Source organism: Pan troglodytes, chromosome 4 (assembly GCF_028858775.2).
Source record: "Pan troglodytes isolate AG18354 chromosome 4, NHGRI_mPanTro3-v2.0_pri, whole genome shotgun sequence".
Taxonomy (NCBI): Eukaryota; Metazoa; Chordata; class Mammalia; order Primates; family Hominidae; genus Pan; species Pan troglodytes.
In genome coordinates this window covers 17,120,531-17,146,032 of record NC_072402.2, presented here as the reverse complement: position 1 = coordinate 17,146,032, position 25,502 = coordinate 17,120,531, and the positions used below count along the sequence as shown (strand labels likewise).

Genomic DNA, 25,502 nt, shown 5'->3' with positions numbered 1-25,502 from the left:
CACCACCATGCCGGCTAATCTTTGTATTTTTTGTAGAGATTGGGTTTTGCCATGTTGCCCGGGCTGGTGTTGAACTCCTGAGCTCAAACAATCCATCCGCCTCGACTTCCCAAAGTATTGGGATTACAGGCGTGAGCTACTGTGCCTGGCCCCATTTTTAAAAAATCTTTTATTCTGTATTTTTATTGTACCTTTTCTATGTTTAGATGCACAGATACTTACCATTGTGTTAAAATTGCCTGCAGTATTCAGTACAGTAGAGTGCTGTACAGGTTTGTAGCCTAGAAGCAATAGGTTGTACCCTATAGCCTCGGTATGTAGTAGACTATCCCATCCAGGTTTGTGTAAGTACACTCTGTGGTGTTCACACAATGACAGAATAGCCTAATGATACATTTCTTAGAACATATCCCCATTGGTAAATGATGCATGACTGTAGTCATAGTTTCTCCATTCCGAAATATTGTGAAAACTTCCTTTTGGAAACATAGTTGTTTGTGCTCAGGAAGACTTTGAGATAGACTTCATTATAAAATGAATGCATAGAGAAATTATAAACCTAGAATGAATTGACTTGCTTGCTGAAACAAGAAGAGATTTGCTCAATAAACTAAGGTACAACAAACATTGGCACTGATGATAAAGGAGGTAACTGATAATCCTCTTTTTTGGGCATAGGAGAGGGGAAAATTGGAAGCTGTTGTGTCCCATAAGGCAAGTGTTGAGGGTTTGATGACTTCATTCTCTCATGCCAACTCCTATAAACTGGAAATGGTGCCTGGAGCTCTAATAGGATCATGAGGGCTTGTTGGGAAATTTCTGGAAAGAGTGCTGTGACACATTAGTGTGGTCTGCCATGCATGGCAATGGTGGAATGTTACATGCCTATCCCGAGATGAGGACAGAGGGTGATAATCTTTCTCTTTATTTAGATAAACTTTCAAAGACCTTATAAGTGGTCAGTGATGTTGATGTGACCTTGAGTTTTATCTGCCCCTGACCCCTGTTAGTTACCAATGTTGTAAAGCTTATGACCTTGGCAACTTTACCCAGGAAAATCTGAAGGTTAGGCGCCTCCCTGCTAAAGCCCAGGTTAACTGCTAGGCAGGGGATATTTTAAGATCAGAGGGAAGCCTTTGTCATTGTAATACTTTACATGTCCAATCTGACATAGCAGCTTTGCCGGTAGTGTGACAAGAAATTGTGTGTACTTATTTCACTTATTGTTAGCCAAAGGACAATTTTTCTCCAACTTCCGTAGAAGAACTTGTTTCATCTGGAAGAGAACGGGCTTTGGAGGCTGGTGGATTGAAGCTGGAGACTGGGTTCTGATCCTGGTCGCCTCTTCTTAGCTGTGTCTGCTTTCTTATCTGGAAAATGGAGGCATTTTACCCACCTCGTCAGATTGTTGTGAGGATTAGAGATAATAATAAAGCTCCTAATGTCATGCCTAGCACTTGGTGTGTGCTCAATAAATGGGAGGTGCTATTAGAGTAGAAGCTCTCTTAATAGTTCCTAGTAGCTTGCAGAATTAGTGATTTTCATCACCTTTGTATAGCCATGTGTCTGAACCTATGACACCCTGAACTAGCAGACTCCTGTGCCTGGGCCCAAATCCACCCTGCAGCCTGATTTTGTATATGAAGTTTTATTGGATCACAACCATGTTATTTCATTTTCATATTGTCTATGGCTGCCTTTTTGCTACAGTGGCAGAGTTGTATAGCCAACAAAGCCAAAAATATCTACTATCTGGCCCTTTAGTGTCTAACGGCTTCTACCATTTGAGTTGTGTGCTTGCTGAGTCAGTTGTGTTTATTCTCAAATCTCTTTGTGCCCGTTGTTTCCATTGTAATTGCATAAAATTTTGTAAACTGATGAAATAAGGTATCAAAAAGAGAATTGTTGTGGCAGATTCTGTTGGTTGTTTCCAAATACCCAGCTTCCCTTTCTTTTTTGGGTAATGGAATTCTGAGTTTCAGCTGGGTGGTGGCCACCAGCAATTGAACTATGTTTCCTAGGCTCTCTTGCAGGTAGGCATGGCCATGTTTCTATGTTCCAGCCAGTGGGAGGTGAATGGAAGTTGCACAGGCAACTTGCAGGCCATGACTTTAAAGAGAAAGGGGAATTATCTCGGCTTCTTTTTACCCCTTCCTGCTGGTGGTAATGTGGATGGGGCAAGGTCCATGGGGTGGCAGTGTGATTTGACAGTGTCTGAGCAATGAGATGGAAAGGGCCTGGGTCTTCAACATTATGGATGTCCCATATCAGCCTGGGACTTCTATGTTCTGCTGTGACATAAGGGAGAAATGAACTGCTCTCTTGTTTAGACCACTGTTGCTTTGACATTTGATATGATAGGAAAACCTATATTGTAATACATATAACTGTTTATGAAAATTAAGTCAAATGCATTGGAGAGAGTAAGAGTAAGTTGCTAATACTACTTTTTTTTTTTTTAAGTGTGGACAAAACTAAAAAGGTTTGGGGGGATGAGCAGAAAAATTTAGAATGATCCTTTACTTGGGTTTGACTTCTGTCATTAAATTCTTGCTCCTTTTTTAAATAAATAAAACTAGAAATCATGCCTAATACATCAATTTGTTTGAAGCCCTAAATCAATTGGCAATTTGATAACCCCTTCAGTCCCCGCACCTAAGTGAAGATTTATTGGATTGAATCGAATACCACAGGGGTGGACTGCTAGGTTTGTTAGTCCCCAGTCCGCACTCAACTTATACCCTGAGTCTAAGAATATTCATACTCATCTATTTTTTTTTTTTGAGACAGAGTCTCGCTCTGTCGCCCAGGCTGGAGTGCAGTGGTGCAATCTCGACTCACTGCAAGCTCTGCCTCCTGGGTTCATGCCATTCTCCTGCCTCAGCCTCCCGAGTAGCTGGGACTACAGGCACCTGCCACCATGCCTGGCCAATTTTTTGTATTTTTAGTAGGGGTGGGGTTAACACCACATGGAAGCCACCAAGGCTTATGGCTTGCACCCTCTGAAGCAGCAGCCCGAGCTGTACCTTGGCCTCTTTGAGCCATAGCTGGAGCTGGAGTGACTGGGACGTAGGGAGCAGTGTCCCAAGGCTGTTCAGGGAAGAGGTGGCCTGGGCCTGGCCCACAAAAACCATTATGTCATCCTAGGCCTCTGGGCCTGTGATGGGAGGGGTTGCTAGATGATCTCTGAAATGCCTTTGACAATGGGGCTTTTCATTGACTTGGCTATTTGCACTTGGCTCCTTTTTACTTATGCAAATATCTGCAACCTGCTTGAATTCCTCCCCTAAAAATGGGCTTTTCTTTTCTACCACATGGCCAGGCTGCAAATTTTTCAAACTTTTATGGTCTGTTTTCCTTTTAAATGTAAGTTCAAGTTTCACATCATTTCTTTGCTCACACATATAAGCATAGGTTTTTAGAAGCAGCCAGGCTACATCTTGAACACCTTGCTGCTTAGAAATTTCTTCCACCAGATACCTAAATCATCACTCTTTAAGTTCTGAGTTTCACAGGGCAGGGGCACAATGCAGCCAGTTGCCTTGCTTAAGACATAGTAAAAGTGACCTTTGCTCCAGTTCCCAATAAGATACTCATTTCCTTCTGAGACCTCATCAGCCTAGTCTTCATTTTCCATATTACTACCAGCATTTTGGTCACCACCATTCAAGTCTCTAGGATGTTCCAAATTTTCCTTCATCCATCTGTCTTCTTTTGAGCTCTCCAAACTCTTCCAACTTCTGCCTATTACCCAGTCTCAAAGCTGCTTCCACATTTTTATTTATCTTTACAGCAATGCCCCCACTCTTCAGTACCAATTTTCTGTATTAGTCTGTTCTTGCACTGCTATAAAGAAATACCAGAGACTGGGTAATCTATAAGGAAAAGAGTTTTAATTGGCTCGTAGTTCTGCAGGCTCTACAGGAAGCAAAGTGGCTTCTGCTTCTGGGGAGGCCTAAGGAAGCTGCCAATCATGGCAGAAGGCAAAGAGGAAGCAAGGCACGTCTTACATGGCCAGAGCAGGAGTAAGAGAGAGCAGGGGGGCGGTGCCACACACTCTTTAAACAACCGTATCTCTTGAGAACTCACTCACCATCATGAGCACAGCACCAAGGGGATGGTGCTAAACCATTCATGAGAGTCTGCCCCCTGATTCAACCACCTCCCATCAGGCCCCACCTCCAACACTTGGGACTACAATTTGACATGAGATTTGGTGGGGACACAGATTCAAACCATGTCATTAACTTTCTACCATTTTTTTTGTGTCATCTATAATCCCAAGTTCATACCCATACCCATCTTCCCTGCATACTGTTGTTGAATATTATATTTATTAATTTACCATTAATACATGTACTATTTACATAATAGCTTATTCTCAAAATCTGCTGTTGAGGGAGACTGAGGGCAAGTTTAGCAAGCATTGCCATTTTTTTCTGTGACTGATAAGGGTCTGATTCTTTTAGTAAGAGTGTATTCCTTTAAAAGCCTCTGATTATTTATGTGAACATAAATGAGAGATACACTCTTTAAAGGACTAAGTTGGGAATATGACCTAATTAAACAGCCCAGCATCTTGACTGAATATCTCAATGTGCGATAGTCACTCCAAGTTTGCCATCTTCCAGGTTATTGCTTTTTATTACAAAGGCTGATTCTCCAAACAAAAATAATTTGAATTGGCCTTCATAATAAAAGCACTTTGGAGAAACTTGAGAATTCAGTGTTTGAGTTGTATATACCTGGTGCTCAGGACCAGTATGGTGGGTACCATCTCTAAAAAGCAAAATTAGGAACAATATTGTTAATGACTTTTTTTTGTGCTGTAGGAAACATATTTTTTAGTATCCTCACAGGTTTCATATAAGTAGGCCAAATGTTGCAATGCAGGGAAGGGACATTTACTTTTGACTCCAACTACAGTAAACCCTGGGTTGAAATTCATCAGAAATTGTGGATCTTCAGTGGAATGCAAGAAAAGACTTATATCTAAATGAGCCAGCCTGCTTCACAATAACAGTTTTGTTTTCCTTGAGGAGTGTTTCTTGACTATCTGATATTATCTGTCCTTCAGGGATAAAGTAGAAATATTTTTTGCCCTCAGGGACAGTGATTGAAGCAAATCTTGGCATTCACAAATGAAAGGGTGTTGAATCTCCTGCAGGTCTCAAGTAGGTGCTTGTCCTATGCTAGTAATGGAATTTGCATTACTCATGCCCTGGGCTTATGAAAGTCTAGTTATTAAAATGTTAAAATTAAAAACGCTGAAAAATGACTTATACTTGGCATCTTGTTCATAGAAACTTGAAACTGTAATAAATACTATGATGGGTAGTTGAGTGTCAGCCTCCCAAATGATCTAGGTGGATTGGATAATTGATGATCACCTGGAGAAGTAGCAGTGCTCAGTTTGAGATAGGAGGTGGAAAGGGTCAATCGCAAAAGTAAGTAGCTGATCTCTGAGTCGTTTTAAACTTGATATAAGAAAAGGGAGAACCCCAAATAGAACACTAAGTTGCTCTGAGGAAGATGGGGCTCTCCGGGCAGAAAGCTTCTCCAGGCAGAAAAAGCCAGCACTCACTGGCGCCTTCTGGTCCCTGGCCTTGGGAGGAGTCGCTCACGTGGCTAATTGGCCTGAGAATGTGAACGCTTCAAGTTGAGTGCTATGTAATTTCTTAATCTTGTGTTTGCTTTTTTTAATCCTCTAGTTGACAAATCTTATTTGCGTTGTCATGGTTCTAATTCAGTGAGTGCTCATGCAGAGAAATATATCTGTTTTTATTTTGTTTCTCAGCCTACATACAGTCATATGCAAGCACCTACACACAGAGGAACATAATAAGTATCCACAGGATTAAAAAAAATTCTAACACATTACACTAAGAAATGTTAAAATCTGTAACCAGATACTGACTGACCTTTCTAAGAAAAATTCGACAGGAATTAGCATCAACAGATGTCCACTACCAGTAGAGAGCATGAGACCCTTAGTCACTAGCTGAGAATGAAAGGTCTCCAAGCCAAAGCATATTTATAGGTGTGATGGTTGCAGCAGCTGTTTGTCATGGTTGCCAGGTGACAAGTTATAACAAATCCTTTTTTTTTTTTTAAGTTTGTCAATATGGAATGGTGACTTAGCAAACTTTCTGAAAAATATTGTTTGGCTTCAACTTCCATTTCTTATAAATTGAAAAGAAAATAATGAGTAGTGTGAAATAATGTATACTTTCTGGAGGTATTATAACAGAAATCAAAACATCTTTGGAAATGATTATTGCACTATAAATTCATAAGGATGTGAAAAAGTTAAAACCTAACAAGAATGGTGTGTGTGTGTGTGTGTGTGTGAGAGAGAGAGAGAGAGAGAGAGGACAACACTGTCTGAAAATGTTCTCCAGCGGGGTGCAGTTGCCCTACAAAAACTTGAAAAGCAAAACCAAAAAGGGAGTCATTTTTCTCTGATATTTCATGTGAAGGTTGGATATTCGTCAGGGCCCAGTCCTGTTCTCTACTGATATCACAAATGCTGGTGGGCCATGTGGGAACAGTGCCCGCAGGAGATACTCATGGATCCAGGGATCCCCAAGTCACACATTAAGGCTCAAGTTTTGCCAGCAGAAATCTCATATGAAATACCGATTTTCAGTTCCAGAAAGTCTTGGAATATATGAAGCATCTTTCTTTCTTTCTTCCTTTCTTTCGTAGAGACAGGGTCTTGCCATGTTGCCTAGGCTGGTCCTGAACTCTGGGGATCAAGGGATCCTCCTGCCTTTGTCTCCCAAAGTGCTGGGATTACAGGTGTGAGCCACTGTGCCTGGCCCGTCTTTCCTAATTAGCTAATTTTGAAGGCATTTTAACTGCCCATTTGCAAGAAAGAACAAAACAAAACTCTTCCATATAGATGACAGTTGTTTTCTAGATTTTTAATAGGACTTTTTGTCTATTATTTTGTATATTTTTATACATATAAGGGAATGCATGCTAATTATTACCAACATGTAATGTATAGAAACATTCAGATAAGTGAATTAAAAGCATGGTGCCACCAAATAACCACTGTTAATTATTTTTGATATTTTATTCTTTGGATGTTTACTGTTTATATTCATTCAATATTTTTATGTGCCTCATAGATGTCAAGCTCTGTCTTAGCTACTGAAGACAGAGCACTGTCCAAGAATTCCTTCATGGGATTTAAAGTCTAACAGGGAGTCAGTGTTACAAATGTCATAAATTAATTGCAATTCATAGTTGCCCTGAAAGAACGTTACCAGATGCGACGGTCGTGGTCAGTAACCAGGAGATCTGCTGTGTTTCGAGCCCTTTTCAGCCTCAGTTTTCTCTTGGGTAAAATGGAGATAACCCTGCCTTGCAGGGTATTGTAATGGGATGGGGTCATAGGGGGATCATGTGGAGGACATTGGGACAATGCAGGCAGAGTGCTTAACATAGTGCCTGGCACACAGGGAGAGCTTAGCAGATAGTTGCCATGGTCATGGTTATTATGGGCACGTGTTGTAATTGAAGTTTGTGAAGTTGGGTTCGTGATTATGGAATCACTTTGTGGGTACTAATTTAGGAACAGCTGGAGGGGTTCAGAGAGAAAATAAGAATCTAGACGCCTTAGGACCAAGGAGTTTCACCTGGGAACCAAAGCCGCTTTTTAACTATTTTGATTTCTATTTGTGCAGCTTGGCATTTAGGGATCCATAATCCTGCCTGTGGCACTGCCCTAATGTGCTTCCCTACTCATCTTTGCAATGGTCCCCATGTTCCAATCCAGAGAGTGTTTTTTTCTGTATCTCGCCCCACATTAGGGGCATTCCCAGTTCTATGCATTACTTCCCTATTCCATTGTGGATTCATTCTGTGACCTTGAACAAGATAGCTAATGTATCTGGGCCTCAACTTTCTCAATCTGTTGAACAGGAATAATAAACAGTAGTTCACTCACAGGTTGGTTGTAAGGATTGAAGTAAGTAGTAAGTTTATAAGATGCTGTTCACTACCTGACCCCTGGTGAGTGTTAGCTATTCTTTTTTATGGTGCCTGTAACCCCCTTTATTTGAATTGTTAACAAACTGCCTTTGCTTGATTTATTATATAACCTAATTGCATCTTTCCTTTCTACTACAAATTGCCACCTAAATAAAACTGTCATAGTAATCTGTGTAATCTTATAACTCTTTTTTAATAGTTACATTTATTCATAATTTAAGATATTTTAAACAATTTTCCATTGCTCCCACTGAAACATGGGACACTTTATTTTGTTTTACAAATGCCAGAAACCAGCTTAAGGCACAAGGGAACTGGCTCCAATTATGGGGGATGTCCATGGGTGGATTTGCTTTGCACCTTGCCTTTTGGGCCCAACAGGACCCAAGAACTCAAACCTGACTATCAGGATTCATTCATATTCTCTCCCTGCCTCCCATATACTTTTTCCCTCCCTCTCTTTTTCCATCTACTCCAGGTTTCCTATCTCTGGTTGGTAATTATCTTCTCAAATCTAAAGCTCAAGAAATATGTGAAAAGATTTTAGCTTTGATATATTAAAAATATAATTTTTGCTTTCAAAAATAACTGAGTTGTAAAAACACTTTTAAGTTCATTAGTATATGCTAAAACATTGTCCTGTAAAATGTACAATAGTGAAAAGATCTTACATTTAACAAGCTCTCCTCATATATCCAATCCCCAACTTAGTTTTCAAATTCATGTATCTCCAATAGCCCTAGATACAATTAAATGCCATTTTTTAAAGGTGAGTTTCATGTATCACCAGTGTGTGTATGCTTTGCATCATTCTTGGGTCACATGTACACTTTAACTTATTGGTTACAGGCTGTGCCTTAGTCAGCTCTCAGTCCCAGAGCCAGGAATGGTGACAGTTAATGTACATTCACTGCATATTTATTGAAACGAACAGAAGTTAAATGATAATGAGATAGTATTTCTTCTATGCCAAGATTCATTTTGTTGCAGCATTATTTTTTCTAGTGCTCAAAGATACTATTGGTGAAAGGGATGAAACAGGCTGCTAGCACATGTTCTGTCTTACAGAATTACAATCTATTTTTAAAGAGCACAAGTGTGTCCTATTTCTTAGTCTTACAGAACCCCCTAATGGAGAATACTGTGTGCTGCATTCTGAAACTGCCAGCCAAGTGCATTAGAAATTCCATTATGCAGGCATTAAACTACACAAAGACAAATCTTATAATATTTAAACATTGTTTCGATAACTATATTTTTTAAGGGAACAAAGGTACATGATAATTTAAAAGATACACATGAAAGTAAAATAAGTGAACTGCTTCACATCCTGGTTTGACTGAGTTATTTTGTTCATAACAAAACTCACCACTTTGTATCCTACAGTTGGCGGTTGAATCACTTAAAATCAGTTTGATCCTTTTAAGGTCTGCTTTTTTTTTTTTTTTTTTTTTTTTTTTTTTTGAGACAGAATCTCGCTCTGTTGCCCAGGCTGGAGTGCAGTGGCGCTATCTCGGCTCATTGCAGCCCCTGCCTCCTGGGTTCAAGTGATTCTCCTGCCTCAGCCTCCTGAGTAGCTGGGACTACAGGCGCATGCCACAATGCCTGGCTAATTTTTGTACTTTTAGTAGCGATGGGGTTTCACCGTGTTGGCCAAGATGGTCTCGATCTCCTGATCTCATGATCTGCCCACCTCGGCCTCCCAAAGTGCTGGGATTATAGGCGTGAGCCACCACGCCCGGCCTAAGGTCTGCTTTTAAGACTTGTTAGGACCAGAGCCGCATTTAGTTTAGGACTGATTATTCTCTGCTACTGAGGCAAGACCCTTCTGAGTATTCTACCCATGTCTGTGAATTTTGAAGTTTTTCAGTCTAGTTGGTGGGACCAGGTGTCATTCTTGGCCAAAGACACTGTTCCTTCTAGTCCTTTCTGATGGCTCTTTCCTGGCCTCGGGGCTCCTCACACGCCTGTTGCCAGCAAAGCCTCAGCTGAAGACTCCAGGAATCCCCCACATCAGACCTCTCCCTTTATCTCCCTCTGTACTGTGCTCTGCTCTCTGGCACTGGGTCCTGCAAACTCTGGCCCCTTGGATCACCTTTTTGGACCCTCAGCAATGTCTCCTCAACTCAGGGAGTTGCCAGATGGTACCTGGGTTGCTGCCCCTGCTCCCAGGCCAGGAAACACTCAAGGCAGTGAGCTGGGTGATCACATAACTCTCTTATTGGTTTCTCATCCCTTAGGAGTCACTGTCCTTCCTTGCCTAATGCCCAGAGTTTTGAAAATCGTTGTTGCATAGATTTTCTTTGTTTCAAGTGGGTTGGGTATATCAGCTCCCTCTCACACCATCTTGCCCAGAAGCAGAAGTCTCCCTCCTCTTTATTTGTAGGACAGGAATTCAGTGTTACTTTATCAAGGGTATTTCTCACAGTGACTCTTAAGGTAAGAAACACCTGCCTCAGCATCATCTGGGACACCTGTTAAAATGCAGATTTCTGAGCCTCACCCAGGCCTGCTCCATCTCCGTCTCTTCAGTAAGGCCCACACAGCTGCTGCTTAAACAGCGCCCTGGGTGTCTCACAACTACAGCTTCAGGAACTGCACGAAGGGCTTATTTGGCCAGACCTCCCAATGTATATGGTAAATTGTATTCTAATAGGGACAGGGAGGAAGAAAGAAGGGATGTTGGCTTGAAATTCTACTGAGAAGCCAAAGCTCCTTTCTGTGGACAAAGTGAGTTTGCTTATCTAGGAGCCATCTTTCCATGTTTTGTTCCCTTAGAGTTTCACTGGCAGGTAAAACCAGAAATTCTTCAGCTGCTGAAAAAGGACTTTGCCCTGGCTTAGGGTTCTTTGATAAAGAATTGCTTGATTGGAGAATGGCCTTCATCAAAACACCTGACTAGTTTTTCCGTAAGAAGGAAAACTTAACCAGATGGCATCTGCTGGGGCTTTTTTGGGAATCATTTACAGTTACAGATCCTTGAGCAAAGCCCATTTGATAGATGGCATGGCCATGTAGAGGCTGGGGCTTGTAGTGACTTCTCCCTGGGAACTACTTGAACTGGACTGGCTATGAGGATGGAAAGTTGGGGATGATGGTCATCGGGGGGTGACTCTTAAATGGTCTTTATCTTGTGGCTGGAGTGTGTGGTGAGTTCACTCCTTAGTGAAGGCAAGAGTGTGAGAGAAAGCTGGAAGGCTGGCGAGAGGGAGGGGAGATGGATAGAAAGATGAACCAAAGAACCTATTTCCCTTTGAACTTGGAAAGTGCATGGTCTCTCTGAAACTAAGGAGGAAATATTAATAAAGCTACTGGTAATGAATTTTCTCCCTTAGTTGAGCGTCAGTCACAGAAGACTTGTATTGTTTGTTTAGGAATTTAGTACAAACTCAAAATGTTTTGAAGCCTTAGGTATTTTCATTTCCTTTTATGTTAGTTGGGCCTTATGTTGCATGGTGATCAGTGCCAAGGATGGTGGGAAGACAGCTACACACCATGGAAAAGATCTGTTCCCCAAGCCTTGCCCAGCATTCACAGGAGATCTTTTTTCTAGTTATGTGTTTTCCAAATAAGGCTCTCTGGGAAAATCTAGAGTTTCATTATGTAGCAACTCAGCGTGTGTATGTGTGTGTGTGCAGATGACACCTGTGTTAAACATCAACCAACCACTAAGCGTAGATCTTGGTTTCTGCTGAGTGTTTGGATTCTGTACATGAAGTGCTCTGTTTTCCTGGAAAGGGTTGGTCCTGCATGATGGCACGTTGGTATTGGTCAATCACACCTCATCTCTTCTGGTTCTAGGAAGGAGTGAGGAACATGAAATGTTCCTTCTCATTCTGAATTGCCATGTGGTCTCTTCAAAGAATATCATTGAATGTATTCACCCTTTGAAGAGGGCACACATTTTAAAGGATTAGAACTGTATTGGAAACCCAGAGTCCTGGCCTTGGGTCTTGGCTCTGCCTCACACTAGCTGCAAAAAGTTGGATTTCACGTTCCTCACCTATAAAATAAGGGAATTTGAAAAGTTGACATCAAATGTCCCGTCTCATGTCAAATTATCTAATTCTGTATAACCTAAATTGAACTGTGGTGACATAAATTAATGGGAAACTCACTGGAAGACTATAGAAATGTGAGTTCCTATGGTACTCAGAATTAATCACTGGGCAATTTAAGACTATTGTTAAACTCCCAGGGAGCACCTGTTTTTGGTCCAGAAGAAAAGATGTGGAGTGACATCTTTTCTTCACCCTGGAACTTACATTTTCTTTTTAAATCGTATATATTTCGATTAAATTTTATTCAGCCCAATCTGAACATTTATTTTTAATCTCAAACACTTATTACTCTTTACAAACCCATTTGGTTAGATATTATTTTCAAGTTGTACACAATGAATTTCTCATTTCTGTTTGTGATTATAACAATTCAAATATCAATTATAATTTATTGTGTTAATAAAAATGTAAGTAATGATGAAATTTATTGTCCCAAAAAACTATTATATGAAGCTTTTTAAAAGGGGAAAAATGTAATATAATTAAGAGTGTTTTCTTATGACTATGGAAGATAGTCAAAGATTGCGTATTTTTTTCTTTCTTTCCAGCAAATACTGTTTATCTATAGACACAGAGGAATAGTGCTACCAGCATTCAAGTTTTTGAAATAACAGTATTTTCCACATTTAGTGTGATGCAAGACACAAAGGGGGAACTTAATAACTTTTTATTGAATAAATGAATAAATTAGTGGATAGATGGTGTCCACTTGAAGTCCCCTGTGGAAAATAGATAAGACCCTTAAATGCAAAAGAGAGTGTTTAGTTATTTCATAGTAATCTCTATAAAACACCTTAAGTTATATGAAGTCTTTGTTCTAGCATTATCTCTATAGTGACAATTTAGTATTATACTAGGCTCTTTTACAATTTGGGGACATTTACTTAAGCAGTAATAAAAAATATGTAAACAAATATAGATATGGTGTCATTTCCAAGACATGAATCCTAAAGATGATATTAGAACAAAGTTCCAGCATCTGTACAAAGTACTATTCATTCAAAAAAATATTTTTTTTTGTCCTCACGCAGTGGTTCATGCCTGTAATCCCAGCACTTTGGAAGGCCAAGGTGGGAGGATTGTTTGAGGCCAGGAGTTATGAACTGTTCATTTATTCCATCTTAATCTTTAAAAGAAAATAACAAATCCTTCCATTATAGCTTTTCATTGATTTTTGTTAGAATTATATTGGGCAAACAGTTCAAATGAATCCTTAAATAATTATTCAATATGCATAGAGAGCAGAAATTAAAATGTTTTCTGTCATCTTCATGGTCCCATTAAACTGAACAGTAGCCTAGCCTGTCTGTGCCAATTTGCAGCAAATCTATAATATTCTGAGAAAACAGACTGCATTTTAATAACCTTATATTTCCTTTGCCATATAGCCTTTGCTCTCTGGTGCAAAATCTTTTCCCACTAAGCAGATATCTGTGGCAAGATTTTGCCACAGATATCTGCTTCTTAGCTATGCACTTAGTATTTTAATAGATGTGGAATCATGGGGTATGCAAACCTGGTGCCAGATATGGCCCCCTGAAAACAGATATGCTCAGTGATTCAAGAGTGGGTAGAGTTAATGGATGCATAAACCATCCCCAAAAGTTCATTTCTTCTGACAGACAGGAAATCTACCTGCAGGAATAACATCAGCCTGGACAACTGGTAGCTCAGTGACTCTCCAGAGCATTAGTTGAGGCTGAAAGAACAAAGAGGAAGGAAAATGGTATACTTCCCCCCTTTTAAAATATGCCATTGCACTCATTTAAACTTGGATTAAAATTATTTTTATAAAAAGGAATTGTAATTTACAAATTGCCTTACTATTCAAAATATATTAAAAGTCACAGAATCTGTATGTACATAAACTTCTGTATAGTTGAGCATCTAAGGGCAAAGGTAGTTTTGATTTGTCTTAGGGCTACTGGAATTGAATCCAGAGATCAGCCTCACCCTGGTACCCTACCATAGCTCAGATGATAGTTCACTAACAATTCTTGTCTTCTTCTAGAAACTTTGCTGCTTTTGTTATTGCCACATCCATAGCTCTGTGGCAGTGCCTTCAACATGGTAGACACATATCTCTCAATAATCTCTTAAATGAATGAATTTGAGGATTCTTAACAGGGCTTGTTTGAACTGGTATGTTTTTATGAGTTAGGATTGCAAGAGCAGGAATTAAGCTTTATGTCATTGTAATGTTAGGGAATGACATGTATTTACATGTGTCTTCTTCCTGGAGTGATTGTTTCTAGTTTTTAGCTCACTGAGGTTCCTGTGGAAAATGAGGGCAGGGAGAAAGCTGGTTGCCGGCCCATGCATCACACTCAACACATTCTAGATGATGATTAGGAAAATGTACTCTGGAAAAATAGAGGATATTGTAAGATCTTTTTAACAATTTTCTATAGAGTTTTCCAACCATGGTATATATTGAAAATACATTGTTGGTGTTTATTCTTAATATTGTATGCTTAATTCCAAGGTTTCTCTAAAAGTACTGTGGTTTCCCAATCCTTAAGGTTTAAGACGTTTCTAACAAGTCTTCCATGACCTAGTCTCCTCCTACCTCTCCAGCTTCACATGTTTTTCTTCTGGTTGACTTTGCTGGAGTCACATTGAGACTCAATAGGATAGCACATTTAAGCTCCTTCCCACTCCAGGGCCTCTGCATATATTGCATGTTGTTCTACCTGGAACCCTATGATTAACCTGCTGATCCATCCCATATCTGAGTTTTAAAATGACTCTTCATTAAAGATGTCCCTAAGCCTCACCCTGTTCTCCCTGAGTGTTTCCCTGATTGTAAACAGACAATTAATTAGACAGCTAATTGTTTCTTTTGGCATGTGAGTTTCCTGAAGCAGGTGTCTGGATAGTTCCCTTCTGAATTCACAGGGCTTTTCCAGAGAGTGTGGCCAACAGTAGATGCTCAATAAATATTTGCCAAAGCCATAAATGTTGAATGAATCATCCAAAGTTCAGTAATATCTTTTTCTTTTTGTCTCTTTAGCTGGGAAGTTATCAATTCCAAACCAGATGAAAGACCCAGGCTCAGCCACTGTATTGCAGAATCATGGATGAATTTCAGCATATTTCTTCAAGAAATGTCTCTTTTTAAACAGCAGAGCCCTGGCAAGGCAAGTTTTCCAGTAAAGGAGTATGTTTTAAAATGTTCAGTTACTTGGAAACAAATGAACTAACCTATTTTATCAGCTTGTCAGATTTCTCCAATTTAAAATATAATATACTAAGAACATATGCCATAGAAGCTGGTATCAGCAAGGTTCAGATGTGTGAGTGTGCGAACACTAGATAATCCTCAGCCTCACATTGTGAAATTGGATTGGTTTTACATTTTATATATATTTATCTAGCTCATTAGCTAAAATGAATGGTGATTGGTCTTATCAGCAAGACTAGGGAGAAAACAGTCTTAAGAATTTCAGTTATCGTATTTAGCCTGGTGCTGAAGTCAAAGGGAGATGAAATGAATACATAGTTCTTTGACTGTGCTTTTGGAGATAACTGAATCTTATTTTCAAGCTAAAAAGTGGAGATTCTTGTATGATTTACTTATTTAAGAAAGAAAACTTTTGGCAAAAACATTCATAGTGATTATATAAACAAAATGAGTATTTTTCCAATTAAGATAAAACCCATGAGGGGGAAGTGTCTTACATGGTTGGGAAGGGATTACATGGAGTGGCGCACATACTTGTATTATTTTATGCATAAAGGCAGCTTTAATTCTGATCAACTGTCTTGATAGCTTGGGTGAGGTGCAGAACCATCAATAGACCTTGTCTATTCCAGTGTTGCTTTCAAGCTCCTTGAGTATCCACCCGTGGATAGAATGAAGAGCTAGGAATGTCAGCATTGAAAATCTCTGTCTTTGTACCTTGTATAGGCAATATCATAACTTCAATAGTATTAAATAATAGAACTATGCTTGGAGACATTTTGAGTGTATTAAAGTGGCAGTATTGCATTTGGATGCATTTTTTTATTCATTGAAGGCATTTTTTTTTTTTTTAGCATAGATACCTATATTTGGGGCATGATGTGCTGTTGACGTTGATTTTACTGAAGTGATTAAATGTATTTTTGGAAGATTCTAAACTTCAAACTTCTGCATTGGGTTGCATTAATGTGCCCCAAGTCAATTAGCTTAAAATGATGATGCTACAAATGTAGGGCATAATATGAAATCCCTTTGTAAAACTAAATCCTGGATATAGTAATGCTTTTCTTGGCTTATTTGTTCCTTTGACTTTTATGGCCTTTCCATTTCATTTATAGAATTCCAAATTCTTTCAAGGGCCCTTGCTGTTTTAGAAACAGCTCTTAATTTTGTTCCACAAGTCATCTAATCTACTTTTGACTAGTTAATTTATTAACTCTGTACCGAAGAATGAAAAATCAAAATTAAACTTAGATTTAGACCCCTTTGCTCTTTATCATCATCAGTTATTGGTCAGAGGTATGTATTCCTTCCTCCTGTATCTTTTAGAAACTCCCTTAATGATTTTCCTTTGCTTGCTTATCAGTTTAATTTACTATCACTGTTTAAAGATGATGCAAAAATATAAGACAGTTTAAGACTGGAGTGTGAAAAATCAGGTGAAGACTTTATGGGAACATTTTTCTGCCTTGATGTTTCTAAAGGGAATTAAGGATATTTTCTGATGTTTTTAAATTTCTTAAAACAATCAAGATTTTTTAACCATAAATGACAGAAGGAAAATAAACATGTCACTGTAGGAGTTTCATTTCAATGGCAGTTTTTTTCTAGGTGACTTAGAAGTGGGGTCAGTTTGAGCAGTATATATGGTTAGGAAAGAGGATAGTGATGGCCATAAATTTATCCTGTCAGCTTAGCAGCTATAAATTACATTAGATTTGTGTAAATTACGTTAGATTTGTGTAGATACCTCTAATTTCTGTAACTTGTTTTGCTGTGTTTTTATGAATTTCAGTGGGCTTATAGTGGTAGTTTGAACTTTCAGATGTAGTTATCAGGCCGCATTAATTTCCTTAAATGAGCGAAGTAAAAGAAGTTTCTGGGAACATAATAGTTTTCTGTTCTCTTGCACCTGGCAGTAATATAGCCACAGGCATGAGTAATGGGAGTTGTCACTCTCTGTGCCAGAAATTAGCTCCTGTGTCCTCAAAATAATTATTACCAAGTGTTGAAATGGACTAAGACTGGTTGAATGCAGCAGTCATTAGTCAGCCCTTAGTGCAAAATAATGCTCTTTGGAAAAAATCTGTAATAACCAGATAGGTCACTTATACCGGTCACTTATAGATTTACAATTGTGTGTGTATCCTGTGCTCCAAAATATCTTGGTGTTATGCTTAACTATCCCATGTTATTTCTATTATTTCCAGTTTTGTCTCCTGGTCTGTAGTGTGTGCACATTTTTTACGATCTTGGGAAGTTACATTCCTGGGGTTATACTCAGCTATCTACTGTGTAAGTATAGTAGAACATATGGCTAAGTTTTGTGATGCATATGGTATCACCTTATGGTCAACAGACCTGTAGTTTGAAGAGGGGGGATGAGTTCTTAACTATAATACAAGTTGATTATTCTTTAATCTCCTGCTGTACAAAGTTTCTCCATTTTCCTAGAGACATGTCTCTATTTTAAAATTGGAAGAATAGCTGCAAAAGGCAGAATTATAAGTGAATGATTTTATGTTAAATTTTGTCAGTAAAAGTATACATAAAGCTGTATGCCCCACCTCCCAAAAACACACCAACACCTTTGCCTTCGTGCATGTTCTTTGGCTCAAAGAAATAATTAAAACCACAATGAAATACCATTGCATCCCTACCAGAATGGCTAAAATTAAAAATACTGACCATATCAAGTATTAGGAGGGATGCAGAGCAAGTGGAATTCTCACATACTGTTGGGGGGTAGGTAGAATGTTAAAATCACTTTGGATAACAGTTTGGCAGTTTCTTAAAAACTACTGCATGACAAAGCTATCCCACAACTAGGTACTTACCCAAAAGAAATGAAAGTACAAAGACATAAATGTTCATAACAGATTTATTTGTAGTAGCCAAAAGCAGAATATAATCCATACATCCATCAATTGGATGAATGGGTAAGCAAACTGTGGTATATCCATATAATGGATTACTACTTAGCACTAAAAATGGATACATACAACACTGAAGATAAATCTCAAAATAATTAGACTGAGTAGACAAAACCAGATGAAAAAGTGTGATTCCATTTATATATTATTCCAGAAAATTCAAACAATCTTTAGTGACAAAGCAGGTCAGTGGTTGCCTGGGGACGAGGTGGGTGGGGGCAGGGAGAAGAGGCAGGAGACTGGAAGGAAGGTTGAATAAAACCATGAGAAAACTTCATGTCTGCTGGTAGACATGTTCACTATCTTGATTATGGTGATGGCTTCTTAGTTGTATGCATATGTCAAAATTTATCAAATTGTACACTTTAAATACCTGTATTTTATTATACATCAATGACCACCCAAAAATGTTATTAAAAAGTATGGATTTTCTTCACCTGAAAACTATGATCTGGCACTGCTACCTTTCGATGGGGCAGGCACTCTCCACTTAACATACCCCCATATTTTCCAATTTTTCTTACAATGGACTTTAAAATTTACATACAATTTCTTGGCCTCTAGAGACATTTGAGTTTGTAGCTCTTATTTTAAAATATAATACGGGACACTTCCTAAAACGAACAAAGAAATAAATATTAGGAATACAATACTTAGAGTGTGGCAATCTTTGCTTCTTTTTGTATTCTTAATGCATAATGCAAATGGCAAATGGTCAGAGCTCAAATCCATTCTCCCCAAAAGAAGTCATATATAACATCAGCCTCATGATGACATTGTTTAGGAGGTAAAGGAGAAGAGGACTGGGGAATGAAAGAATAATTTGGGCAAGGCATTATTCAGATGGTTTGCATTGATTTCATTTATGCTTCACAACAACCCCAGGAAATAATGTTACTATCCTAATATTATTGATGAGAGGCTAATAACTTTCCCATGGTGAAATGGCATTGAATAAACACAGTTAAACCAGGACTGTTGTCTGGAAGGCATGTAATTTTTCTATAAATTTTGAGAATAAAAGGATTGAAAGGAGGGAGTTGATCTAACTGCACCTGGAAACAATGACTCTGAGCATTGTGTAAGTGTGGGTATGCATGTGTGTGTTTGTGGGTGGTGGTAGAAAATGTTTACCTTACAGAAAAAGAATAGAAATTATAAACTTGTGTAAGTGTGGGATGCATGTGTGTGTTTGTGGGTGGTGGCAGAAAATGTTTACCTTACAGAAAAAGAATAGAAATTATAAACTTATTTCACAACGGCATTTCCCTTAAAAAAACAAGTTTTTCAGTAAAGAAATGTAGTATTTTGTGAAATACTGAAATGTACGTAGCCTTTTGAAAGGAAAGGCATTTTACCTCTGCTCTCTTTCTTCTTTCAGTACTGTGTGCATTTTTGTGTCCATTGTTTAAATGTAATGATATTGGACAAAAAATTTACAGCAAAATTAAGTCAGTTCTGCTGAAACTGGATTTTGGAATTGGAGAATATATTAATCAGAAGAAACGTGAGAGATCTGGTAGGTAAAGTTTATATTTTAGATTCTATGCATGAAATGAGACATTAGCGAGCTATTTTTAGGAAATTCATTTAATACATTTGAGGATACTTTTAGATTTTTACTAAATATTATTATAGAAGCTAATCTCCCTCAAAGTTATATATATCCTTTTCCTATTTGGGCTTTCCTTCTTTTCTCAAATATACAATTAAATAAATTGACTTTTTAATCCACAGTGTCAGGGGAGAAAGAAAAGGCTTCAACACTCTTTATTGTGCTACTTATGATTTACTTAGTTTTATTTTGGGTTGGACTATCACAAAGAAAAAGAAAATACAGGAAAAGCCAATATAATCATCTCTTACTTTTTAACTTGGCTTATGACCTTATAGGTTCTCAAACTAGAATGTATCGGAGTCACGTGGAGGGCTTATTAAAGGACAGATTGCTAGGCCCCAGCCCAGAGTTTCTGATTCAGTAGGTCTAGGGTAGGGCCTGAGAATCTGCATTTCTAAAAAGTTCCCAGGGAGGATGCTTTTGCTGTTTCAGGGACAATATTAAGAGAGCCACTAATGTGGATCATTTCCTTTGCAAATATGTGAAGCTTGTTATGTGCAAACATTTAATTATATTTGTAGTTGAGAATATGAGAAATATATATTTGTATTTGGAGAATATGAGAAATGTGGGGTAAGAATACATAATGAAATAAATGCACTATGTCTGAGTTGGCTAGGAAACTGAAAGCTTCCAAATTTTTTCCTCAACAGAAGCAGATAAAGAAAAAAGTCACAAAGATGACAGTGAATTAGACTTTTCAGCTCTTTGTCCTAAGGTATTTTTTGTTTAGTTTTCAATTTGTTCCCGTGTGGTTTGACTGTAAATGCATTTATGTATACAAAGCTGAATGATCTTCCTAATAAACTCCTCATATTTCTGTAAGATGACTGAATGATTTCAAAATAAAAATATCCATTTGGTTTTTATTACTCTGTCATTTTGGGGGTTCATATGGATTTTTCAAAATATTCCCTTCAGCAGGTTAAAATGTGCCACTGGTATTTATTTATATTAACACAGATTAGCCTCACGGTTGCTGCCAAAGAGTTATCTGTGTCTGACACAGACGTCTCAGAGGTATCCTGGACTGATAATGGGACCTTCAACCTTTCAGAAGGATACACTCCACAGACAGACACTTCTGATGGTATGCTAATATTTCTGGATACATTTATTTTTATGAGTGCATACAAAACTATTTAACTTCTGTCAAATACTGAATGGGTAAATAACATGTTACCACCATATCTACACAGTAGAATATTACTTGGCTATAAAAATTAAGTACTGATACTTGCTACAACATGGATGAACCTTGAAAACATGCTAAGAAGCCAGACACAAAATGCCACATACTGTGTAATTCCATTTATATGAAATGCCTAGAATAAGCAAGTCCATATAAAGGGAAATTAAGTTAGTGGCTGCTATGGACTGATGGAGGGAATAGTGAGTGACTGTTAATTGGTATGCATTTCTTTTTGGAGTGATGAAAGTGTCCTAGAATTAGATAGTGATGCTGCTTGTACAGCTTTGTGAATATACTAAAAAACACTGAATTGTATACCTTAGAAGGGTGTTTTTTTGGTGCATGAATTATCAAAAGCTGTTTTTTAAAAAGTATGAGGAAAATAAATCAGTCAATGTCCAAATTTGCCTTTATTTTGAAAACAAAATAATCAAAAATTAGAAAAATTACCTCCTGAAATGTCTTTGAAATGTCCCAAGCGATAATGTGGGAGAGAACGATAGACGCTAATCCTACACATTTAGGCCTAGTCCTCATTAAAAGGGGCTGAAGTATGGACGTCAAGTTCCCTGAGTCCAAAGCTGACTCCGGAGTTTCTCACATTTGTCTTCAAAGTTAAAAAAGCTTTTTATTTTTTTTGTTTCCGACTTTTAAGATCAGGGGTACATGTGCAGGATGTGCAGGTCTGTTACATAGGTCAACATGTGCCATGGTGGTTTGCATCCCATCACCTAGGTATTAAGCCCAGCATCGATTAGCTATTTTTCTTGATGCTCTCCCTCCTCCCACCCCCAACCCTATGACAGGCCCCAGTGTGTGCTGTTCCCCACCATTGTGTCTATGTGTTCTCATTATTCAGCTTCCACTTACAGGTGAGAACAGGCAGTGTGTTTGGTTTTCTGTTCCTGTGTTAGTTTGCCGAGGATAATGGCTTCCAGCTCCATCCATGTCCTTGCAAAGGACATGATCTCATTCCTTTTTATGGCTGCATAGTATTCCATGGTGTATGTGTACCACATTTTCTTTATCCAGTATATTCTTTGTTTATAATAAGTACAATTAAAAACAGGAAAGCACAGTATTCTTTATAATGCAAATTATGTCCAAAACTTAAATTGAGAGTCAATGCTTGTACAGTAACTTAACTTTTGTTAGTCTCACTGGATTACCTTGTTTTGGCCATATACTGAACATATGAGCAGATTATAAAGGAGGAGGGTGAATGAACTATTTTATACTTATGTTCCAAAAGGACATTTTCTGTTTTTAAAGGAAGGAGGGAGGGAGGCTGTGCAGTGTTTGAAAGAAGATGGGTTTGGAAGGTGGAAGACCCAAGTGGAGTCTTGCCTTTGTCACTACCTAACTTTATGACCTTGAACGGGTGACATAATTTTTGTGGATCTCAATTTCCTCACCTTTAAATTAGAAAAGGAGCATTGCTGAAGGTCATTCAAGCTCTACAAGCTTTCAGTACCTACAATTTGAGGTCATATTTTAAAGAACAAGAATAACAAGTACCTTGTTCTTAAGCATCCCATCTCAGATTCAACAAAAGAGACAATAATAATCCAAGCCACATATAAGGCTTTTCATTAATTGAAGATTTCAAATCACTGTTGCAGGGAGTTAACTGTTATATTAAAAGATTTTATATGAAAGGTAAAAACAATAAAATCTATCAGCCTTCTAATGTGACACTGCTTTCAAATGTCCTAAATCTTGGTATGGTCAGTTTCAGCTATAGTTATAGAGAGCCAAATGTTTCCATAAACTCTTGGGTTATATGGAATAGAAGGAGCAGTATCTTCTTTTCATTGCTTAAAACAAACACAGATTACAGACAATGAAATAGATCTCTATGTATGAAAATGCTGAGGCTGGATAATATTAACCAAAACCCAAGGAAACTTATTATAGTATTTTAAATTTCATGTACATGTGTACTCATTGGCTTAAGATAATTCCCACCCTAGGCGCAGGATGGGGAATTTTTATAGTAAATGCTTAAACTTTAGTCAAAACCTCAAGCTAATATCAGACAAAGGTGAATGTTAAGTCAGTAAATACACTGTTTTGTGCTTAAGAGGAAAGCTAAATATGGAGAGGGATGTGTAGTATTTGTGTCCCTGTGGAGAAAGAGTGTTGCAGGATTAGGAGGAGTTCAGTATGTGGTTAAATTGATTCAAGTTGACCCAGGAGGCTAGATGAATGCCAAGGTTGCCAGAGGGTTCAGATTAAAGTCAGATATCTTTAGACAGCACTTTTATTTGAAATTTGTTATGGTGCTTCAGTCTGAACTTCTGTTATCCATTTCACAGATCTTGACCGACCTAGTGAGGAAGTTTTCTCTAGAGATCTTTCAGATTTTCCATCTCTAGAAAATGGCATGGGAACAAATGATGAAGATGAATTAAGCCTTGGTTTGCCCACTGAGCTCAAGAGAAAGAAGGAACGGTTGGACAGTGGTCACAGACCAAGCAAAGAGACGCAATCAGCAGCTGGTCTCACCCTTCCTCTGAACAGTGACCAAACCTTTCACCTGATGAGCAACCTGGCTGGGGATGTTATCACAGCTGCAGTGACTGCAGCTATCAAAGACCAGTTAGAGGGTGTGCAGCAAGCACTTTCTCAGGCTGCCCCCATCCCAGAAGAGGACACAGACACTGAAGAAGGTGATGACTTTGAACTACTTGACCAGTCAGAGCTGGATCAAATTGAGAGTGAATTGGGACTTACACAAGACCAGGAAGCAGAAGCACAGCAAAATAAGAAGTCTTCAGGTTTCCTTTCAAATCTGCTGGGAGGCCATTAATCTAGGAATCAGCTTGCAACAGAGCACAAAAAACACCAAAAAAATTTCAAACAAGAAAAAAAAAAAAAAAGGAAAAAAAAATTGAACTGTAAGCTTTAATGATTACTTTAGATTTGTTTTATTTTCCCTCCTGCAGTGAATTAATTGGATATATATCAGCTGACACTGATAGATTGATATTTCTGATCGTTATTTTTGTGTAATAAGCATGGAAATGAACTTTATACACACCACTGTGTTGTCAGAGATAAATATTAGGGGTTGTTTTTAAAGCAAAAAGAAAAAAACAAAAACCAAACTATTAAAATCCTCCTCTAAATATTCTTTTTCTTTACAGTTTTTCAAGCATGCAAAACAGTTTATTGTAACTTACTGAAAAATATTAACAATTAATTGTGAATACATGCTGTTACCAGCTTCCTTATTCCTAATACCTGGAAAATTTTTTTTTTCAACGGATAGATTTTGATGTAAAAAAGACCGAAATTATCAAGGTATCTTAGTTGAAGGACTTGGGAAATACTATCAAAATTAATTTCTTAGGAAAAAATTTAAAAGTATATTTAAGTACTCTGGATAGACTGAAACATTTCCATGTTATTTCTGCAGTTGTAGACTTAGGCTTATTTGTAAAGAAGCATGCTCCATTGACTGCCATCTCTAGTCTTGCAGTGGGTGGTATTAACCCATAGAAAGCAAGCAGTTGTGTATCACATAAACAATGGTTATGATGTAAACAGATTCAGTTGTTTTGTTGTTCATTCGTCATATGTTTGTGATAGGGATGTTGGGAGCACAGCTCTATTCTGCCTGCTCAGACTTAAGTTAGACCCTTATCTTTTATATTATGTCATGAAAAAAGTCTCCTAAAATTGTGAAACTAGTTCTTGATGAGTGATGTGATCATCAGCAATAAAGATATAATAACTCTGTTTTCTTAGTCTGTATAGAGGAGAGGAACTTGCTTGGCTTTAAAATATATTTATTTGCCATTTAAGTATAAATATGAAATCTGTTTCTTATTGGGAAGATAGAATATATATATTTTCCTTTAAACTTTTTAAGGTCACTTTTAAATAACCAAATTTGATTTATGGTTTTTAACAAAGGACTAAAGAGCTGAAACCAACCTAGTTTTGTTTTTGTGATATAAACTTTAAGTGTCGAGGGACCATGCCAGCAACTACCAAAAATCTCTTAAATCTTCAGGTACAGCTGGCATTTTGGCAGATGCATAGAGACATCTGAGACCCTCAGAAAGGAAGGATAATCCAAGAATATAGGAAATCTGTGTTCTCTTCCTTTCATTTTATCCGTTATATTTCTAAAGACTAATTATAAGTAATCTGACATTTTAATGTAGCTACTCTTATTTATTTTTTCTTTCTGAGGTATTAAAATATCTGGACTGAGTTTTGCCAAATGTTAAAGGGAGAAGAGTTACTGAAGACTTTGAACACTTGCTTTTTGTGATTGCTTATGTCATTAGTGCCTCATGACTGTGTTTGATGTCCTTTATTGATACAAAGTGAGCCTGTGCCTTCATTATCTTGCCCATTTTAATACAAATGGAAACCTGGTGTTTGAAAATCTCTGAACTGTGTGGGTTTTGGAGGAATATACCTTGAATTTTATTCAATAACAGTTTCTGGACAGGAAGAAAAATACAGTTACATATTTATAAAATAGTCGTTATCAGTA

General features: G+C 37.9%; 1 protein-coding gene across 3 annotated transcripts in view; it reads left to right on the top strand.

The window, feature by feature from the left end:
• Positions 1-25,502, top strand: part of RETREG1 (reticulophagy regulator 1) — a 147,523-nt gene extending 122,021 nt beyond the window's left edge. For all 3 annotated transcript variants that reach the window (XM_003310633.4, XM_016952977.3, XM_003310634.6), the window contains 6 exons: positions 15,076-15,202; positions 17,457-17,541; positions 19,561-19,698; positions 20,451-20,515; positions 20,761-20,887; positions 23,308-25,502. In XM_003310633.4, the coding sequence (XP_003310681.1) occupies positions 15,076-15,202; positions 17,457-17,541; positions 19,561-19,698; positions 20,451-20,515; positions 20,761-20,887; positions 23,308-23,801 (1,036 nt within the window). In that variant the 3' untranslated portion in view covers positions 23,802-25,502. The remainder of the gene's footprint in view (positions 1-15,075; positions 15,203-17,456; positions 17,542-19,560; positions 19,699-20,450; positions 20,516-20,760; positions 20,888-23,307) is intronic.